This window comes from Crocodylus siamensis, chromosome 13, assembly GCF_052110815.1.
Source record: "Crocodylus siamensis isolate JL-2025a chromosome 13, ASM5211081v1, whole genome shotgun sequence".
NCBI lineage: Eukaryota > Metazoa > Chordata > Crocodylia > Crocodylidae > Crocodylus > Crocodylus siamensis.
The window spans coordinates 23,432,652-23,454,057 of record NC_143407.1 but is presented as its reverse complement, the minus strand read 5'-3'; the positions used below and the strand labels follow the sequence as shown (position 1 = coordinate 23,454,057).

General features: G+C 40.4%; 1 protein-coding gene across 1 annotated transcript in view; it reads right to left on the bottom strand.

Annotated features, from left to right (window-relative positions):
* The window catches only part of RABEP1 (rabaptin, RAB GTPase binding effector protein 1), a 95,194-nt gene that overhangs the window by 20,898 nt on the left and 52,890 nt on the right, over positions 1-21,406 (bottom strand). Inside the window, exons 5-9 of the mRNA XM_090025397.1 lie at positions 14,885-15,004; positions 7,803-7,938; positions 6,822-7,000; positions 5,728-5,847; positions 1,423-1,890 (exon numbers count right to left, since the gene is read on the bottom strand). Of these exons, the coding sequence (XP_089881523.1) occupies positions 1,423-1,890; positions 5,728-5,847; positions 6,822-7,000; positions 7,803-7,938; positions 14,885-15,004 (1,023 nt within the window). The remainder of the gene's footprint in view (positions 1-1,422; positions 1,891-5,727; positions 5,848-6,821; positions 7,001-7,802; positions 7,939-14,884; positions 15,005-21,406) is intronic.

The window sequence follows — 21,406 nt, the reverse complement described above, 5'->3', positions numbered from 1 at the left end:
ACAACCATACCTGCCCTGTCTCTCCGTTTCTCTCCTTTCAGCATTCACCTCTTTACTTCTTGCAGTTCTTACTCCTGTGTTTGTCTTTCCTTTTCTCTTTGCCCTTTGTCCTTTTTTTGTACTTGGTTTTTTTTACTTACTTTTCTCCCTCTATATTCTCTCCCATTTCCTCCTTTCCAGGGCCATCTCAGTAGCCCCTTTCAGTAGTCTCTGAACACGGTGGTAACAGTAGTTGAACACTAGCTCACACCTTAGCAAGAGAAAAAAACTCAGGCTTTTGATTTAACTGCCTGCCAGTTCCTTCAACAAAACTCTAATGTGGTATCTTCTTCAGTCAGGTCAGCTCGTCTACACATGTACGCCCATACTGTGCAGTAAATATGGTGATTTACAGTGAATTGAGCATAAATTTGATACATGTATCATGCTAACTGGAATTACAATACAGTAAACTCTCTGGTAACCGGCACCTTACAAGCCAGCATGCTCTGTTAACCAGCATGCCAGTTTGAAAGGAAACGTGAAATCGGAAGTGCCCACCGTGGCACTTCCAGATTCTCCGAGCCCCCACGGCCCAGGGCAAAGCAGCCTGCACTGCCAAGCCCCCACAGGGCTCGCAGGGCCTGCAGGTTCCATGGGAGGGGCGGCAATGCTGCAGGAGGGGTGGAGGGATGCCCCAGACATGGCGAGAGAAGCAGCAGCTGGGGCCACTCAATTAATCAGCATGTTTTGTTATCCGGGGTATGCCAGATAACAGAATTTTTACTGTATATCAGTTACCATCCACTGCTTATAGGATTACAAAAATGGTGCCCAAAAAGAGTAAGTCCCTGAAAATGTTCTGCAGCTGATTATATCGTTGGTTAGTGGACTACAGACATTTTGATTGGTGGCAGGGTTTATATATGCTCTAAACTTGGTTTCCTGCATGATCCACCGGTGATAAGTGACTCGGGTGCTAAGGACCTCCATTATATTAAACACTTTTCTTTCTGTATCTTTATATTCCTGTCCTGCTCATCTCAAGATTACACCAGATCTCCTTTTTGCCTTTTTTATTTCTCATCTTCTCTCTTTCCCCTCCTTTTGCAAGACCAGAAGCAGCCTCCAATTGATAGCCCAGTATCTAAACCAGCTGTTTCCTGTAGCCCTTCCATGTACAACACTTCTAGGTTTCATAAAAAGGGGAATGGTCTTTCCACTGAATAGCATCTGCCAGACCCCCTGCACATTAAATATGCTTTACCCCACAAGACTATCTTCTGAGGAAAGAACTAGGATCATGTGAAGTTCTGTAGCTGGCTCCATGTTCAAAGCATATCTAGAAGGGCTGAACAGTTCTCACCCAGTGGACACCCAACACCACACGATTAACCACCACACAAAAGCAACAATGGCAAGATGAACAATTGGGCTACTTACTTCTTTCTGAAGTAGATTCCATTCTGTCTCACTAACTAAGCGGTAACCACTAGGGGACACGTATGCACTTTCTACACTCTGTGTAACACTGGAGAGAAGGGAGGCAGTCTCTTCTTGCTCTGGTGTCATTGCTTTGATTGCTTTTTCTTGATCTTTGGTTAACATGAATCCACTTGGCATTTGTAGAGACCCAAGGGATGCAGTATCGAAGTTCTCAGAAACTGAATCTGCTCCAACTAGTGGTCCAAAATCTGATTCATCCAGATTCCCAGCAGATTTTGCTTTGTTGTTGTATCCTAAAGTTTTGGACTGTAAAGATCCAGATGTCCCCAGGCTGTCTGTTGACTGTGCTCTCCGAAGTCCATCTTTAAACATATCACTATCTGATTTATTGAACGATTCTCCAGAAGACAATAGCAAGTCTGCATCCAAAGAATGGACTGAGCCATGGGTGCTATTTAAATGCACCTGAAATTGAAAAAAAAAAAAAGCCAAAAACTCATAAATTTTCAATCTTTGTTCTGGCAGTAACAGCAATACAAATTGGATACTGGACATCAGATATTTATCTGAACTGGATTCATAGATTTCATAGACATCCGGGCTGGAAGGGACATCAGGAGATCATCGAGTCCAGCCCCCTGCCCAAAGGATATCAAAATGGAGTCGTCAGACTTGGTAACTGCAGATGTAACCTGGCTTTGGTGAGAACACTTGTCATCTCGACTGCCAAGTAGAAGATAAAGAACTAAAATGGCCTATGGCTAACAAATTTGCCCAACATTCCAACTTCGTTGCAATATTTACTAGACTATGTCCACAAACCTCAGTCTAGGGTTAAATGTAGGCACCAAAGATTATGCCATCATCACAAGACATGCTAGCTATTCCCTCTGATAGACTGCATCAACATTGTAAGCCTGTTATATAATAATAAAGATTAGAGAATACAATACATATGAACAATTTACAAAAAAGAATTTAAGGCTGATTCCAGGAAATGCTTACCAACATTTCACTGATTTCTGTTTTTCCCTAAGCTGTTGTAAAACAGTACTGAAAGTCAATGCATTGCAATTTTGTTCATCTTAAACTAAGTTCTTCTGGGTAATCTTGATATACATCTTGAAATATATTTTTCTAGGACTGACATTTGTGCTGCTAAAGTGAACGAGCTTTTGAAATGTACTCTTCTTTACTTTGATTGTTAGTGATTTTCAGGGAGCACTGTAAAATATTCCCAACTAGTTCCATTTTTAGAACAAAGTTGGGGTATGCAGCTCAAGTGCAAAAATATTACTGGATCATCTATCCTAAGTAAATCTCAAACACTTATTTGCAAGAACTGCAATGAACTATAATGACGTTTACCATCTTAAATCAGAACTTGAATGAAAAACAGCTGTTATCCAAACAGAAACAAACAAACAAAAAAGAGTAAAAACTGCTTTAGTCAAATATGATTACTGTTATCCAAAAATATATTCCACAACACAGGTGATGGTATAGAAACTCAAAACCTACATGACGGGCAAGAAGCAGTATGTTCAGGCCATCAATAAATCTAGAAATGAATGGGCAAGCAGTTACTACAGCTGTTACAGGCAAACATTCAACCATCATTTGAATAGAGCACAACTAAGCATTAGCAGTTTTCTTTATAAAACTGTCTTGCAATACAACAATGCTGTATATTTTTTTAAACAGTAAAGAATATCTAAACACACACTTAAGCAATGACGCTCAGGTTCTGCGTTGTAATGGTGTTGCCTTTGTTATTTCCCCGTCTCCCCATACCATGTTCAGTTTAATCAAATACTTACATGCAAACTTAAAAAAAAACATTCTTGTTACAGTATATGGTAAATTGCAGGCCCATATATATGTTTTTTTCAGAAAGATATTTCTGCTGATGAATATTTGAGAACGTTCAAGCATTTGTAAAATCCACTGTGGATAATTAGACCTCTTGGACCTAGGAAACTCCTGAGGCTATTGTTTACTTTTTATTTTTTTTCTGTAAGGATTGTTTTCTATCTGGAAAACGCACATCTTCTATAGAGCTTACATGTCATACATGTAAAGCAAAAAAGTTATTACTTTCTGTATAGCACTTCCTATATAGTTTTGTACAGATTATAAATTCTAATGAAAAAGGAAAACAATCCTGGCAAATATCCAAAGAAGCCACACTTTACTCAAAAGATAAATTATTTCAGATATTCCATTAGGGACAACTGCAAAAACTAAACGAATGCAGCTGTTTGTTTACTTTTTATAGTACCCCAAGGAATAAAAAAATGAAATAAATGTACAAAGACCAAAAGTTCAATTCTCTGCTTCCTGAACTCCTTGGAGCACACAAATGTTGGTAGCCTATGGTACAAAGTTTGAAGCCAGTCATGATGTGATCACAGACTTGCTGCCAGATGCAAGACGAAACAAAATCTCAGTGGGAGCATCCCCATGTGCGCTTTACTGCAAAGCTGACTGATTAGCTCCACAGTAAACCACCACTGTCTACATGTGCACTGATACTGGGGTGCAATAAACTAATTACCGCTGCCATAGGATAGTACTACCTGACAAGTACTATCCTGTGGCGGAGTACTTACCTGTGCTCAAATACACATGTAGGCTGTGACCAGGGCTGGCTGGAGCACAAGGGTGGAGGCTGCCTGCTGGCTAGGCCTGTACTGTAGTACTGTCATGCAATAGTCAGCCCCTCTACCACCACCACCACCTGGAGCCCAGGGCTGACCCTTGGGCCCCTTGCTGCAGGTCAGCTGCTCCTGGGCGCAGCATCTTCACATGTGCCTGGGGCCCACCGGGCTCTAACCGCTGCGGTCCCAGAAGCACGTGAAGACGCTGCACCCGGGAGCCGCTGACTCCATTACAAACTGCGCCAGAGCTTAATCAGACGCATTAATATCACATGTAGATGTGCCCAGTTATGATTAAATTGTAATTTATTCCTTAACCAGTTCTTAAGTGTCACGTTGTTTGGAGGAAGTGGTGAATCACTGAATCCTGCTCAGTCTCCGCTAAGACCATGAATTTCATTCAACTCAACGCACAAAGGGAAAAAAATTAAATTTAAAACATTAAGGTCCTGTTTCAAACTCAAGCAGATACAAGAAAGAAAATTCAAACTTCTGTACTTCATTATCCTTAATTAGGCTCAAACCTAGGTCTTTCAGGAGCAGTCACAAGCTACCTTAATAGGACAGTGTCTCAAACTGCATAAGTTACATAATGTAATAAGCTCATTTACAGCAAAGTAAACTAATTTTTTTACATCAAACTTTTAAAGGCAGCTTAAAAAAAGTACATTTTGTGTATTTTTAAAAATAGTTTAAAATAAACGGAAAAAGGCTACTGAACTGCTGGATATTTCTGTGATGGGAAAGTAAAGAAAATGTAGGTACAGTTTAAAAAAAGTCATTGTGGAGATTTTAATGTACAGGGTTTTGCCACAATACCATACAACAGGAAGGCTTAGAACGTTTTTCTGCATTTTAAAATCATAAGTTCCCTGCCAACCCTAGGGCTTATATAGTTCAACCACCTGTACAAATACTGGATGCACAACTCCTAACCCTTGCCAGATAAATGCTTATCTCATGAGACTCATCCCCTCTTTTGACAATTTATTGCAAAATAATCTAAGGCTATAAACGCAGATTCAAATGCTTAATATACTCACAAGAAATACTTCTGCTTACATTCTGTTTAAAAGCTCATGCAAGGTAACAAATCCCTTCTGCAGGGTTTACATGTGCTTTTACAGCATGGAACAAAACGAGTTTTTAAAAATTACATTTGGATATGCAACTGAGAGAATAGGGCCAAAAGTGAACTTTCAGACAATGTTCAAAGCAACTATAGAGGCATTGGAATAATAAGAAAAAGCAATTTAAACTACTCAAGTCTGACATTGTTTCTAAGTTCCAAACCGAGGTATTCATTAGTACTTGTTTTTGACAAGTGAAAATATTTGAAGCAGATCTCAAATACAATTTTAGCCAACCCCCAAAATGATAATGATTACACACACACACACACACACACACACACAGATTTTGACAACATCCAAAAGCATCATTTTTGGGCTCTTAGGCTGCGTCCAGACAAGCATGACCATGCAACGGCAACTCAAAAGCACTCATTGTTCAAGGAGGCTGATAACCAACTGAGGACAAAGGCCAAGATGTACTGAGGCAGCACTAGCAGAAGGCAGCACCTTATACCAAACACCATGGGAAATGCATACTGCAGTTACTCTGAACGGTTCTTTTGTTTTACCTCTTCATTAGAGAACTGTGGAAGGGATTCTTCATGGGAACATACTACTTTTGTTTCATCTTCTGGATCTTTTTGTTTCTGATCCTTTCTTTTGTCAAGTCTCTGCTGCTCATCTTCTTCCTAGAAATCAGTCGTCAATGAAAAATATTTAAATATAAAACACATTTTGGCCTATTTCATGCAAATGCAAATTTGAACTTGGAAGCCACTGCATGAGCTCCCTTAATAAATCTAACTATAGAGAAGAGATTTTGCCAGGGAGATACATAATAGTACCCATTTCACAAGAGACATATACTGCCGTACTGACTTAACAGAAGAACCCATTACTGAGAGCTGATTCAATGATTAGAACGAATGCTATTCCAAAAGGAATTGCTCATTGCTAACCTTCATTCTTATCAGAGGCTACAAGGCTTATAAAAGAAAGACTGTTTAAACTACCCTACCTGTACCCTGAAAGGTATCATTAACAAAAGCATGGGCATTTGAACCAAAGGAAAGAAAAACATGAATTCCTGGATCATACTGAAAAAGGCAAAGGACATATACAAGAAGCATGAATCAGACACAAAGTGGGGCAGGAGGGAAGAGTGATAAAATATTGGTCATCATCTTGAATTATAAACAATCCTCAGAATGAGAGAATGTAATTCTTCTTTGTAGTAGCACCCAATACAATGATCTTTTCATTTACCCATGAGCAAGGAATTGTATTTTAAAAAGTTGTAAAAAATCTGACCTTTCAACTTTCTTGACTCAGTCCTTCTATACTACAAGGGATCCATTTCTCTCTACAAGCTTAAGTTCCAGCCTTTCTTAAAATTTCTCTTATTGATGGTGGCAGCACTGCTGCAATTGCTGGTATGCAAATGTTTTAACAATTTTTAAATGCAATAAACATGCACTTTTTCTGTTAAGCTCTATAAACTGTTACTTTCTGAAATACAAATGCATTTTGCAAAGTATAAAATAAATCAAGAGCCAAAGTAAAGCCACAAGGTATTCTCTAGCTCACCGAGCACTTTTAATAACTGATATAACATATTAACTCTATAAGCTCATACTACAAATTAAATGAAGGCAGTAAGGACCTGATCCTTCTTTTTTAATTCTTCAACTTGTCGCAGCTGTTCAGAGGTCAGAACAATTTCCATACGTTGCATATCCCGCATCAGCAAACGCTGAGACTCCAAAAATTGATCATTGGCCCTTTGCCACGTGTGTTTCAACTGGTTGTGCTGTTGCCGTTCTTGCTCTAAGAGATGACAGACTATTCAAGAAATCAAAACAAGAGTTTTTAATTGGATTTTAATGGTTGATCATTTTTCTTTTTCTTCAGCCAAAGAGATTTGTATGAGTTAAAGGTAACTGTTAGGGCTGCACTCCGTGTCAAATTTCATTCAATAATTATCAAGGGTGAAATGAATGGGGATTTCATTAGCTCAAGTGTGGATAAGGTCAGAGGTACATATTACTGGCAATAACATTTTAATTAGGAAACTTTTAAACATTCTACAACACAGGAGCTGAAAAACAAACCATTCAGATTTATTATTTTAAACAACATGATAAAGGCCATTTGTCTTGCTTATTTCAACATAAAAGCGACTGCTTATATTCTCTTTAAATAGTATAATTTACATATTTGCACTTGCAGATATCCACATCCACATCCCTCCTATTGAAATTCAAAAAACACAAGAGTGTATGTTCCTCAGTGTTGGGACTGTACTCTTTTATAATTCTACAATTCTTAGCACATCACTTTACTGTAAACAAATATCACTATTACTAATTCTAAATACAGGGGTATTATAACAAAGACGAGGTTACAGTAGTACAAGTTCAGTAACTTTTGGCAAGAAAACATTCATTCCTCTTCTCCCCAATAAATACATCCAGCAGTATAAGAACTGCTCATCAGGGAGAAACTTCAAATGGTTTAGCATTTAAAATACTTGTTTAGTAAGCCAAGATTAAAAAACAAACAAACACCACAACAGGAGAAAGCCACCTGGCATTTCAAGTCTTTAGTGTAGGAAAGCCACACCTGGTGCGACTGCATAATTTACCTTCATGCAATTCCTTCCGTAATTTCTCTGCATCTTCTTGCAGGACTGATTTCTGTGTATTGAGGACAGCCACATACATCTCTAAATCTGTCCTACATGACTTCTCAGCTTCCAAATAGTGGTTTAGTTCTTTAACCTGAAGAATAAGTGAAGAAGTAGAAAACATCATAAAAATTTAAGGTTATGCTCAAACAAATCTTTTGTTCCATGCTACTTACTGCCCCAACCGCTGAGTTAAACTTACTTCACGAACAAATAAAACTAATGAATTTATTGCACCAGTACTATTCATATTTATACCATGTTGCTCATGTAAACCATTTGGTCAGTAAAGTTTTGCTGTAGAGCATGCAAGTATATATTTGCAGAGATGTGGGGCTGAAAATTTTCCAGTGCTTTGTTTTTCAGTGGGAAATTTTCCATTTTAAAAATTCATCGTTTCATAAAATTCATTAGTAACAATGAATGGATGCCAATACAATATTAGGCAAGCGTGACAGTTTCACAGTTGTAATCAATGTTTTTCAGATGATTATCCCTAGGAAGTGTGTGTGAGAGGACATATATGTTTTATGGATTTGTAAACAGGAGGGTAAATACACTCACATAATAATCTAAACCAAAAATAAAATTATGAATTCACCTAATTGGCTGTGCAGGTCAAATCAAAACGAAAGCTAAAATTCATATTTCATCTCAGACTGCAAGTGAAACCAAAACCAAAACTAAAACTGTGATTAATTTTTGTTTCACTTTCAGTTCAGCAAACACACAGAGCAGTGTCTCGTTTATTTTCTCAAGTTGGGGAAGTCGTAAGTGTTTGCATAGGATCTGTTAATTTTGTAGTGCTTTTCATTTGAAGTGGTGATAATAACGCCTAATCAGGAAAAAAACTAGTCTGTGCCATCCTTATAATGAAGTTCAAGCCACTGAAGGAAGGAAGAAAGTTGGTAGATGTACATATTGTGGGCAGAAGTATACTAACAATGCAACAAGAATGAAGAAACATTTAATAACAACATGTAGAAACTGTCTGGAAAGAGTATAAACCATATACAGAAAGCCAATACAATGAAGTGGTGGAACATCACATCTGAGAAAAGTCTACTTCAGCAATCCTATGTAAGTAAACAAATTAATATGTTAAATGCCACACAATATAGACTAACAGCTATACTGTTTTAAAACAATTGTAATGTAATTTTATTTTAAGAGTTGTTAATGCAACTGTGGACTATTATTTATTTATTTAAAATATTTGCATCCTGCCTTTCTGCTTGCACTAAGCACCCAAAGCGGCTTAAGCTTAAAAATAGTTTTTAAAAAATTACATAATAGATAGTTAACTATTTCAACCCAGCAGAGCAAGCTTAGTTCTCTGGCCGACAGCAGAGGCCAGACTATACTCCCCTCTGGCTCTGCAGTCCCAGGGCAACTGAGCAGCAAGTTGAGCAGTAAAGTGTTTTTTCTGGCAGAGGGAGAGAGGAAGCAAGCTCCCTGCTATTTCTCCTTCTCCTGCTGATGGATGAGGTCAGACTAAAATAGGCTAACATAATTTTTTTCCCCCTTTTGTTGCAGGAACTTGTTAGCTCAAGTGAAATAGCAGATTTGCAAAAGATGGAAAGTGAAAACATTGACCTGCTATGTCTGGGGGAAGAAGTAGGATCCTCACTTTCAAGATCACTGCCACAGATATACGATCCACCATGAGTTGGAGCTGTTCAAGACAGTCAAGCTTTTTATCAAGCTTTGTGGCCAAAATGTCAAAAGAAGATCAATAAAAAGCAGATAAGACAAATATAGCTTGAGCTATATTTGCAAGTGGTCGGTACACCTCTTTACAAACACTGGAAAATCAATACTGAAACATTACTGTTCAGAGGAGGGCCACTCGTACTGTCAGAGGCCTGCAGGCAAGGCCCTTCAAGGAGAGACTGAGACCTAGATCTCTTCAGCCTTCGCAAAAGAAGGCTGAGAGGTGATCTTGTGGCTAGCTATAAATTCATCAGGGGAAGGCAGCAGAGAATAGGAGATGCTCTATTTGCAAGGGCACTCCCTTGGAGTAACTAGGAACAATAGCCACAAACTGACAGAGAATGGATTTAGGTTGGACATAGGAAGACCTTCACAGTAAGGGTTGCCAGAATCTGAAATGAGCTTCCAAAGGAGGTGGTGTTCTCCCCTAACTTGCGGGTTTTCAAGAGGAGACTGGACAAGGACTTAGCTGGGGTCATCTGACCCCAGCACTCTTTCCTTCCCAGGGCAGGGGGTTGGATTTGATAACCTACTGAGGTCCCTTCCGAACCTAACATCTATTACAAACTAATTCGCCCATCATGTAAGTTACCATCAAGTTACTGCTTAGCACATTCTCTCTTGGATACAGAGCACAACAGAGTTCAAACAATGGTTATTCAAAGGATTGGTCAAGCAGAATCTCTAACTCTGATGTCAGATGGATAGACTGCTATACAAAGCAATCCTTTATTGAGCGTTGTGTGTGGATACAATGAAGATAACATTGGCAAAATGCAAAACAGTTGTGAAGGTATTCAACAATCATCATGTTACTAATCAGACTTTGAAGAAATTACAGAAAGAGAAGCAGGGGAAGGAAAGTGCACTTTTATTGCCAAGAGAAACTAGATGGGGCTCGACTACAAAGTGTTTACATAGTTTGCTGCACACAAAGAACAGTTTGCAGTGTGCTTCCATATATGACACAGTATCCCAGATTATTCCCATAAAGATTTGGAAGCAGATTCTCATCAACTAGTGTTCTGGGTTCGAAGTTCAAAGAGCATTCAATTTGCCACTACCAGTTTCAGTGGCTATCCAGAAACTTGAAGGAGATGCACCAAACCTTTCAAATATTCCAGAGATATTCAGACAACTAAATTAAAATGTAATTGAGCTTTTGCCTTTTTCACCTGGACAAGGGAGAAGAGATTGATGTCATATATCTTGACTTCAAAAAAGCTTTTGATCTGGTATCCCATGATCACCTCTTGGCCAAACTGCCCAGTTGTGGTCTTGGCTCCACCACGATCCGCTGGCTGGGAAAATGGCTTCGTGGTCGGACCCAGAGGGTTGTGATTGATGGCAGTCACTCATCGTGGTGCCCTGTGACCAGTGGGGTCCCTCAAGGCTCTGTCCTGGGACCCATCCTGTTCAACATCTTCATTAATGATGTGGACATTGGAGTCAGGAGTGGACTGGCCAAGTTTGCCGATGACACCAAACTTTGGGGCAAAGCATCCACGCCAGAAGATAGGCGGGTGATCCAGGCTGACCTGGACAAGCTCAGCAAATGGGCAGACGAAAACCTCATGGTGTTTAACACCGAAAAATGCAAGGTTCTCCACCTTGGGAGGAAAAACCTGCAGCATCCTTATAGGCTCGGCAGTGCTACGTTGGTTAGCACTACAGAAGAAAGAGACTTGGGGGTCATCATTGACCACAAGATGAACATGAGCCTGCAATGCAATGCTGCGGCTAGTAAAGCGACCAAAATGCTGGCGTGCATCCATAGATGCTTCTCGAGCAAATCCCGGGACGTCATTCTCCCCTTGTACTCGGCCTTGGTGAGGCCGCAGCTGGAGTACTGCGTCCAGTTTTGGGCTCCACAATTCAAAAAGGATGTGGAGAAGCTTGAGAGAGTCCAGAGGAGAGCCATGCGCATGATCAGAGGTCAGGAAAACAGATCTTACGATGACAGGCTGAGAGCCATGGGACTCTTTAGCCTGGAAAAGCGCAGGCTCAGGGGTGATCTGATGGCCACCTATAAGTTTATCCGGGGTGATCACCAGGATCTGGGGGAACCTCTGTTCACCAGAGCGCCCCAAGGGATGACGAGGTCGAACGGTCACAAACTCCTGCAAGACCGTTTCAGGCTGGACATAAGGAAGAATTTCTTTACTGTCCGAGCCCCCAAGGTCTGGAACAGTCTGCCAGCGGAGGTGGTTCAAGCACCTACATTGAACACCTTCAAGAGTAAATTGGATGCTTATCTTGCTGGGATCCTATGACCCCAGCTGACTTCCTGCCCTTTGGGCAGGGGCTGGACTCGATCTCCCGAGGGCCCTTCCAGCCCTAATGTCTATGAAATCTATAAAACCTCTATCCAAAAAAGTAGTAGTAGTAGTAGTAGTAGTAGTAGTAGTAGTAGTAGTAGTAGTAGTAGTAGTAAAACAAATGTTTTCTAAGAGATCTGAGTTTTGCTCTCGTCCAGTTCATCTGGCAGCAAACCTTTTGGATCCTCAACACAGAGGACAACATTTATCAGAAGATGAATTATCTACTGCTCTTGATACAATTATGGAAGTAGCTAAGTATGTTCCCAACACTGACAAAATAGCTGTGGTGACAGACATTGACAAGTACCATGCAAAAGAAAAACTTTGGAGCAAAAACATCACTTGGCGGGCAGCAGAGAATGTGTCTCCTCTCACACGGTGGAAGAGATACTGTAACACTGACTGCTGTCCAGGATTGCTCTAAGGATCCTAAGCATTCCACCAACAGCAGCTTCTTGTGAGCGGAACTGGAAGGCTTTCAGCTCAATCAAGACCAAAAAGAGGAATAAACTAACAAATGAATGAACCGCTAAGCTTGTTTACTATTTCTCGAAATCTCTTGCTTCTGGAGAATCAGTCAGAAGCACAATTAATGAAGAAGATGCAGTGTGATGATAAGTTGCCCTTGCCCATTGATTCATTGGTAAAACCATCCTTTAGTGAAAGAGAATGTGGTCAAGTAGTTCTGAATAAGATTTGCCTCAATCTGATTCTGAAATGGAACTAATAAGTAGTGCAAGTGATTCTATAGATAGTGACAATAAGACTGGAGGTGCCACAATCACCTCAGTGAAAGAGAGAGAAACTCTGTTGAAGTAGATGGGTGGACAACCATAGCATGTCATGCACAGTTCTTGGGGTATGCTAAAATTAGTGTCAACAGGGTTTAGTGGCTTTGGTTTTTTTCCTTAAATTGAAACAAAGAATGCAAAGGGAAGTCCATGTTATTGTGTATTGTCTTTACATTTTTACAAGTTTTCCAATACCAATAATTTCTTTCCATATAACACTTTGGATCTGTTTGAGTATAACATTTAAATCACATTAAGTGTGCTATATATAATTTTTTTCCTAATTGAGTATTTCAGTTCAAATACCTGTGGCTGAGACATAAAATTAACATGGGGATACTTTTTTACTTTTATTTGACTTATATTTAGTAAACAAACATACTAGAGCGTGATCTGATTTATTCAGGGTCCTGGAAAATTTTCCAATTCAAAATTTTCTGGAAAACCCACATTTCTGTATATTTGGAGATTCAACAGTTACCAGTAAATCATCATAGCAACTTTTGCACAGATATTTGCTGAATTCTGGATGCTTCATAGTAGCTCACTAAAGGCAGGTATTGGTTACATACTCTTTTAACACCAGCTTGCTAGTTTTTGTCTAATAGTAAGGGCAAGATGTCAGTTAACAATTTAAATGCTTCACAGTAACATCATTTTTGACAACTACAAGCAGAAAGCTGGAAAACTGATCTGGAGCTTCCAACATCACATTCACAGAACTGCAAGAGCACATTAGCAATCTGCCAGGGGTGAAAGGACCACTTGGGTTTAAGGGTTAAAATGCATCCAGCTATATTATAAATGTATCTCTTTGCTACTATATGTTAGTACCTATAGGATACTAAAAACAAACAAAACAACAGTTATACAACAACAGAATCCTGCAGTTTCACAGAGTCACTGGATGCTGCTTTTCATGACCTTGTAGGCTGTCTGGACCCAAGGTTACACACTGTGGCTTTCTGCATTAGTAGTGCAAGAGTTGCCATTTGGCGAGAGTTAGTCTGTATCATCATAAACTTCGTAAGAGGACAAATTTTCCAGATGTTATTCAAGATTTATTACATTTCTGGAGGTGCAAGTGTAAGATCCAGAAATGGTGATGGTTCTGTTGAGGGGCATAGTTATTGTGGGAGTGGTACAGATGTGTTGGCAGGTTTTACATTTCTTGTCTTGGATAGACCAGGCCAGGACAAGAAACATAAAACCTTAAAGGGAACTTACAAAACACCTTTAGTAGACAAGCCTATGAACTTTATAAATCTACTGGATACAAAAAATCATGAACTTAATATAGACATTGGATTTATTACAACCTGTCTGACCTCTGATTCACCAGATACCTTCACACATTTCCCCCGCTTCCCCTCCTAGCTCTACCTACCATCTTCCAAATTTCCACCTATTTACATTTTCACAGACTTCTTCTAATACTTTTGGCTTCTTTTCTACCTTGGAGAACTCAGAACAACAGCAGAGTCTCTCAATGCCTGAAGAAGGACGTTTGTGCCCGAAAGCTTGAGAAGAACTTTTTTCCAGCCATTTAGTTGGTCTAATAAAAGATATCACATCTACCCAAAGAACCTTGCCTGCCTATATCCTTAGACCAACACAGCTACAACCAATAACCATGCATTCCCCAATAGAGAAATTTGGGTCAAACATGTCTTCTGGCATGCCTGAGAGAGCAAGTAGGAGTTTTAGAGAACTGATTTATACTCTAAGCAAAGTTTGAAAGGTGCTGCTAAAAAGAGTCAATGCAAGACAAACAAATTGGACCTAATACCTTGTTTTATGAGCAGTCTGATCTACTAAAAGTCAAAATAAACTATGAAGGGGAAGTCCCAGTTCTAGATTATAAAAGCATAACTGCAAAACTTTCATGGACTTAGAAGCCCCTTAGTGCAATCTGAGCTTGATGGAAAGGGACAAACACAGTATGCCCATCTGTTTAGTGCTTTATTTTTACAGGTGTTTTACCAAGCTCACATAATTTAGATTATGCCTGGATAGTTTGTGCATGTAACCATATCCTCAAGACAAACGCACTTAGTATGTATAGAACAAGTATTATGTACGAGGACAACGATAAGTTGTGGTGTAGCACTTCATACGAGATCTCAGTTTGTGTATCTGTTGCAGTTTGTCACTTGTTGCATCCATCAGTGGAACAAGCAATGGTGCAAGCAGCAGAGTTGAAATTTTGTCTCACCTTTGAAGCCTCCAGTTCTTTTATTTTTTCTTCAGCTTCTATCAGTTTCTCCTTTAAAGCTCCAATCTCCTTCTCCATTGGCATCACAACTGAACGCAGTTTCTCAGCATCCTCCTGGGCCTGAAGTCAGTGAACAACATGTTACAGCAAACACTCTGTTTTTATGGCAAAGCCTTCCACCCCACCAGAAACACAAACAAAATACACATGCCAATATAGCCAGATTGTACGTTTACTTATAATCTTGTTCTATGACTATTTGGCTAGCTGTAGTGTTGTCTAGGGCAGTGGCTCTCAATCTTTATAGACGCAAGGCACCCCTCAGAGTAATATCAGATCTTAATTCTCTCTCTGTTTTTTACTACAGAAAAATAGAGCAATTATTTTCTTGCAAAGAGCTCAGGAAGACGACAACAAGTCAAAATGCTTTAAAATACTACAGATTCCTATTTAAAATCTCTATATTTAGCTTGTGAATCATGTTTATACACCTAACATCAGGGGTAGGCAATTATTTGGGCTGGAGAACACCATGACAGCTCACCAAAACTCCTTAAGTGGCTCTGCCCCACACTTGGCTGGACAAATGGGAGGAGACTGCAGGCAGGCAGGGAGGGAGCAGTATGCAGGAGTGGGACAGGTGGTTAGGGCTGGGACTGTGGGGTGGTGACTGTGCAGGGCTGCGACCTGGGGCAGAGCTGAAATCCATTCCCCACATGCCCCTGCAATGGGTGCTGGTTCTGTGGGGAGGACTGTGCAGCGCAGGGAGTGGATCAGGTCCTAGCCCTGTACCATCACTGCCCAGCAATCCTGGGGTCTCTATAGAGTGGCTGAGACTCAATGAGGCAGGGCATGTGGCCGGGCAGATGGGATAGGGCTGTGGGTGGGCAGAAAATGGCATCCAGAAGCAGGATGGGTGGGCACACAGGGCAGGACAATGCCAGGATCACAAGGCCATGACACTGCAGGGCTGGGGCATGGGGTAGAGCCACAATTCACTCCCTGCTTGCCCCTGTCAGTGGAAATGGCGCCCATCATAGGGCTGTGCAGGCACTGGATCATGGCTCTGCCCTGGCCCCACACTGTCACTGCCCTGCGATCCCAATCCCAGCCCTGGCCTCGCCTGCCCATCCTGCTCCCAGATGCTGCTCTCTGCCTGCCCACAGCCATATCCCATCTGCCTATCCAAGCATGCTCTGCCCGTGTGGGTCCCAGGCTAATCTCCTTAGGGATCCTGCCCACCCACTCTGTCCAATGGGACCAAGGCTGGCAGCAGAGACTGGTAGTGGCAGCTTGAAGGAGCCACAACTGTGGGGGCTGCTGAGAAGAGAGTCTGGCCACCATCCCACTCCCAGCCCTACTGCACACTTGAGGATGGTGAGATGGGCTGTATGCGCTGAAGCCCAAGCTGCCCCCACGCCTGGGTTGGGTGCAGGCAAGGGACCAGCTGGGACCTGGACAAAATGCCTTGGTGGGCCAGAGCTGACCCGCAGACTGAATTTTGCCCATCCCTGCTAACATGTTAACACTGCATGGCACTCCTGAAAGGATCTCAAGGCAGCAGCACTCTGGTTGAGAGCCAGTACTCTAGGAGAAGGGCCAAAGTTATGTAATGCATTCAAGGCAACGATGTTTCAAATTCATGGCTAAATGTTTGCTTTTTGTTTCGTTTTTTAGAAGGAGAAAGCTAGTAGGTCTTCCTCCTTAGTATTTAGAAGGATCAGGGATGATCAACAATTTTCAGAAATCTGTACTGGACTCTCCAATTAAAATACTGTACTGAACATTTTGCACCTTGATGCTAGATAGTATAGAAAAAGACAGATCATTCAGTTGGGATGCAAATTTAGCCACTGATCACCTTTTTAAACTCTCAAATTTTGAAGTGGAATATATGCAGTACTATAATTTTTTGTTTTATATGCTTTAGAAGCTTTAGATAATTACTGATAAAGCAGCACTTGCTAGTATTACTATACTACATATTTTGGTTATAGTCAAACTATAAAGAAATATTGTTTATTTTCTCAAAAGTAGGTCCCCAAAAGATTGAAGTAGGATAAGAGAATGAAATGACTGATCTGAGAGAACAGGGGAAGGAGTCAGGTAAAAACAGCAAGAATTGAAAAAAGGAAATGCAATAAGTCCTCAAATTTAGAAATGTTGAAAGGTGGCCTTGATATCCCAATATCTTATGTGCTCTGACATTCCTTCAAAAACATAGCAAAACCTTTCCAAGTTAAAGTGACAGCTCCAGCAGAATCATCGTCAGCAGTCACTGGAATTCCTTACCCAAAAATAAATCAAAGTTTTTGTTCAAGCAACAACCAGGGAACTTATTTTTAGTTTATATTTGTGTGTGTAGTAGAGGGAACTTATACCTTCTCTTCAAAGGTCTTGGCAAGGATAAAAATAAAACTATTTTAAAAAAACAAAAACGATCAAAAGGGAACAATTCATCTAATAGCAGAGGCTCCCAGGCAGCTGCTGGACTAGAAACATACACTCAGTTATGTCAAATATAAAATGAGATTGCAGACTGCAAATGGTACCCACCCACTCGCTCTCATTATAGTCCCACTGTCTAGTTAATTTGCTGACAAACATTTGTTTTGAACACAACCGCTGAGAATAAAGATAGCTAATAAAATACTGCAGTTGTTTTGGCATATTCTTTTTCTTTAGAGAGGAAATGCTTGAAATATTGGATAATAATACCAGTTTCAACAGGTGTTCAGGCTTTGAGAAGGTTTTCCTAAACTAAGCCAAATCCAGTTGGCTAATTACTCCTAGTGCATTTTGCCACTGCCAGGTTTGCCTATCTAAACAGGCTAAAATAAAACCTGCAAGCAAAAGAATCACTGCCACATACATGGTAGATTCACTGCCTACCAGGAGTAGCTGGTGTCACATTGTACAAACATGTTTCCACAGCCTACAGCTGGTCAGCCTGTCAATTATGTTCTTTCAACATACAGCAAAAGTTGAGTTTCTACAGTTGAACCACTCTACCCTGGCACCAGGTCAGTGGATTTGAAATCCCTACAGCTTTTCATAGTAAACCAGTTTTTTTTTAGGACTTTTAGAAAGCTTTTCCAACAACCTCCTTCCCAGCTACACATGACATTTCACAGCACCCTTTCTTGACCAGTTAGTTCATTCTGCCAAGTATAATAAAGCACAAAGTAATACAAATCCATTTGTTCCTGGTACTTGGTGCATTTAGTGGAACAGCAGGAAAATTCCACCATAACAAAACTAGCCTGTTCAGCAGCAATCAAGCAGAAAGATGGCAAGCCACAAGTAAACTGCAGTGTGATAGATTTAGCCATTGTTTTCTCATCGGATTAGAGCTAAATACTGAGGCTCAAAACTAAAGGGAAGTGTAAACAAAATATGCAAAGGTCTGTGTGACACTGAGCACTGGATAGTCTACATTGCTATGCTAACAAAATCAATAATTATAATTCTACCTTCCTCACTAATCTTTTAGTCTCATGCCTGTAACTGCAATACACAGAAGCGAAGCCTAATCCTGAAAGACCTATTGAGAGGGGTGACAATTTTACCAACATTCCTAGTAAAATAACCCGGAGGGAATGAGAGGGTGGTTTTATTTCAGGAATGCTATTCTGTTCACCAGTATGCTTATTCCAACACTTCCAGTTCACTGGTTGTTGCCCACCACCTTCCATCTTTTACAGTCATTACAAAGCCACAAAATGTCTGCTCACTTCTGAATCTCTCCCCTTTGCAATACTTCTACACCCCTCTCACCTCTGTTGGTTTTCCTTTTATTCCGTGCACATGCTAAAATAAAGTCCTTTGACAACTGTTAAGAAATGTCACCCTAGAAAAATTATTGCTATGCATACAAATACAAAAATTACTTTTTTTTAACCTAGTATTTTAGATAGCAGTGCCTTAAATTCATCCTTCGCAATACCTACTTTTGTGGTTCTGAACGTTCAGCCCATTTTCAATATTTTTGAATTCTGATGTCATGGAAGAACACCAGGGATGAATAAGAACATTTTAAGTCTTGAACTTTTATAACTATGGCAGGAAGTTGAATAGATAACATTTCAGTAATCTCAGGTGGATGTATAAATTGAGCTCTCTCTAACACAAAACTCTGGAATTGCAAAATGAACTCTTGGCCAGAACTAGCCTTAACTTCTATATCAAACTTATTATGCAAACAAGTCTCTTCATTTAGCTGACCATTTGGCCATCATGCTACGGACAATTCCTACCTTTGCTTTACTGAAATGCATGATAGCTTTAACATTTGGTCCTACCATACTGCTTGCTGGTACAGTTTTCCCTCGCTTTATGATGTACATGTGTTCCTGGAAAATGGCGTGCAACTCAAATTCACATAAAGGGAACCCATTTTACAAGGTGACAAATAGCGATATGTTCCAAAACCTCGACTGTACTGACCCCTAGACCAATTTCTACCACTTTTACAAAGCAATTTTGGTACTCGCCAACAGCAGACAATACACACAAGCACAGGGTGGTGGTGAATGTTACCATAATGGGGATGGCAAGTACAGAAACGTGTTGCGGACAACGAGTGAGGAGCACAGATCCACACAGGAGACTATATTTTGGTGTGTGTCACTCCCACAATGCACTGCAGATAAAGCAGCCGACTGCAGGCCTGCACCACACCAGTCGCATAAGAGTGAATTTACCTCCCATATAACAAATTTTTGGTATAAAAAGGGTCATCGCATAAGAGTGAATTTGCACATATAAAACCTGCATAAAGTGAAGGAAACCTGTATTGTTCAAGGCACTAAGCATATTCTGGAGTTATACTCTAGTTGAAACTACTGGAAAGAGGTCAGTGTGTTTCCACTAGTCTGGATTTCCCATTTGGAATCAAAGCACTTTCTTGTGCATATGTTGCATGATCTTTGAGACTGCACACCAAGGGTGAATTCTTCTTCCTTGATGCTACACTAAGTTTATTCACATATCTACTTCCTACCCTAGTTCAATTTTTAAAAAATGTTTATGTTGAGTGGAAATCTTGAGAGCCAACATAAGAACGTGCGTTAGTTTATCAGGCTGGATCTTAATAAAAAGCCTTTTCAACTGACTTTTGCTGATTCATTGTCTTAATAGGTTGATATAGTCTTGCAACAACTTTCATCAACGCTGTAAAGAGCATGGTTTAAATCAAGCGTATAGTCAGATCTTTTCTACTATGTTTAGCATTGGCAACTTTTGGTACAGGAATGAGGGCTGATTTCTTGAAGTCATCTAGAAGCTTTCCTTATGTGTATATCTGAATAATGAATTTAAGTAGGTATGTTTTGGAATTTCCATTAGAAGACCAGATTTCAACTGTAAAAACATGCTTTCCAGATACTCTTCCTTCCTTTCTAGCATTCTGTCTAGTTCCAAGAATGTAGCTATTGGGGCTTGTTCTTTTTTGGCATGTGCATGTGAAGATCATAAAGTGCCTTCATTAGTTCTGTCCATCTTTTTGGGTGGTGCATTTGTGGTATGCTCTGCCATTATTACTTCTGCTCCCGGACGACGCTCCCTGCCTGAGGCCCCCATCCCATCTGAGTGTGCCCTGCTTGTGGGGGTTCTGGGTTGGTTTCCATTGAGACTCTGCCTGCCCACTCTGTGGAGCAACCCCAGCAGTGGGTGCAGGGGCAGAAGGGCCCAAGACTGGACAGAATCAACCATCTCTCCTGCTGCCATGCCAGGTCAGCACTGTAAGTGGCCCTCCAGCCCAAATAATTGCCCACCACTGGTCTAACGTCTTCCAAATTTTCCTCAATGTTTTCTTTGTGGTGCTCCGCTGTGGTCTACTGTTGTAGAATATTCCTCACATTTATTTGAGTTTATCCATAGAACAGTTTATTGTCTTCCTTATCTTTTCAGTACTTTTTGAAGCTTAAATCTCAGCTTTGCAGCTGGAAGGTGATGGAGAACATTTCAGCCTGCTAGTGGAAATGTTCTAGGATCCAGAACTCTTTGCAAAAGCTTTCTGATATTACATAATCCCCATTTTTTCCCACGAGGAAGATTCACAACCTGCTTAATTCACCATGGTTGCCAAATTAAGAATGGACCTGTTCAGCTAACTGCTGCGATTTTTACTTCAAAGCATGCTACTTCTCCTCTAAGCAAGAGCTCATAAGTGGTCCCATGCAGCTGACGGGATTAGCATCACCCTTTGACATAAAAAGCTACAGTCAACTGCTAGAGCACCTTAGTGGTTCCATATAGCTATACTGCACACACAGACACCCAGCCCCAGCCCCGTCTAGTTCGCGAACTGTCATCTTCACACGGAGGTAAGGTACCTAATCCTATAAAGAATTTGGGTCCTACTATATTACTAGTTGGTCTATGTAACTTTTGTAGTAAATGCCAGTTTTTCCCAGGGCCAATAGCGATATAATCTTTGTGGCTAGTAAGGATGATCCAAGCCTTTTAGCATTTCAGGACTACATCCTGTAACTGACAGAATAATTTTAATTAAACATTGTG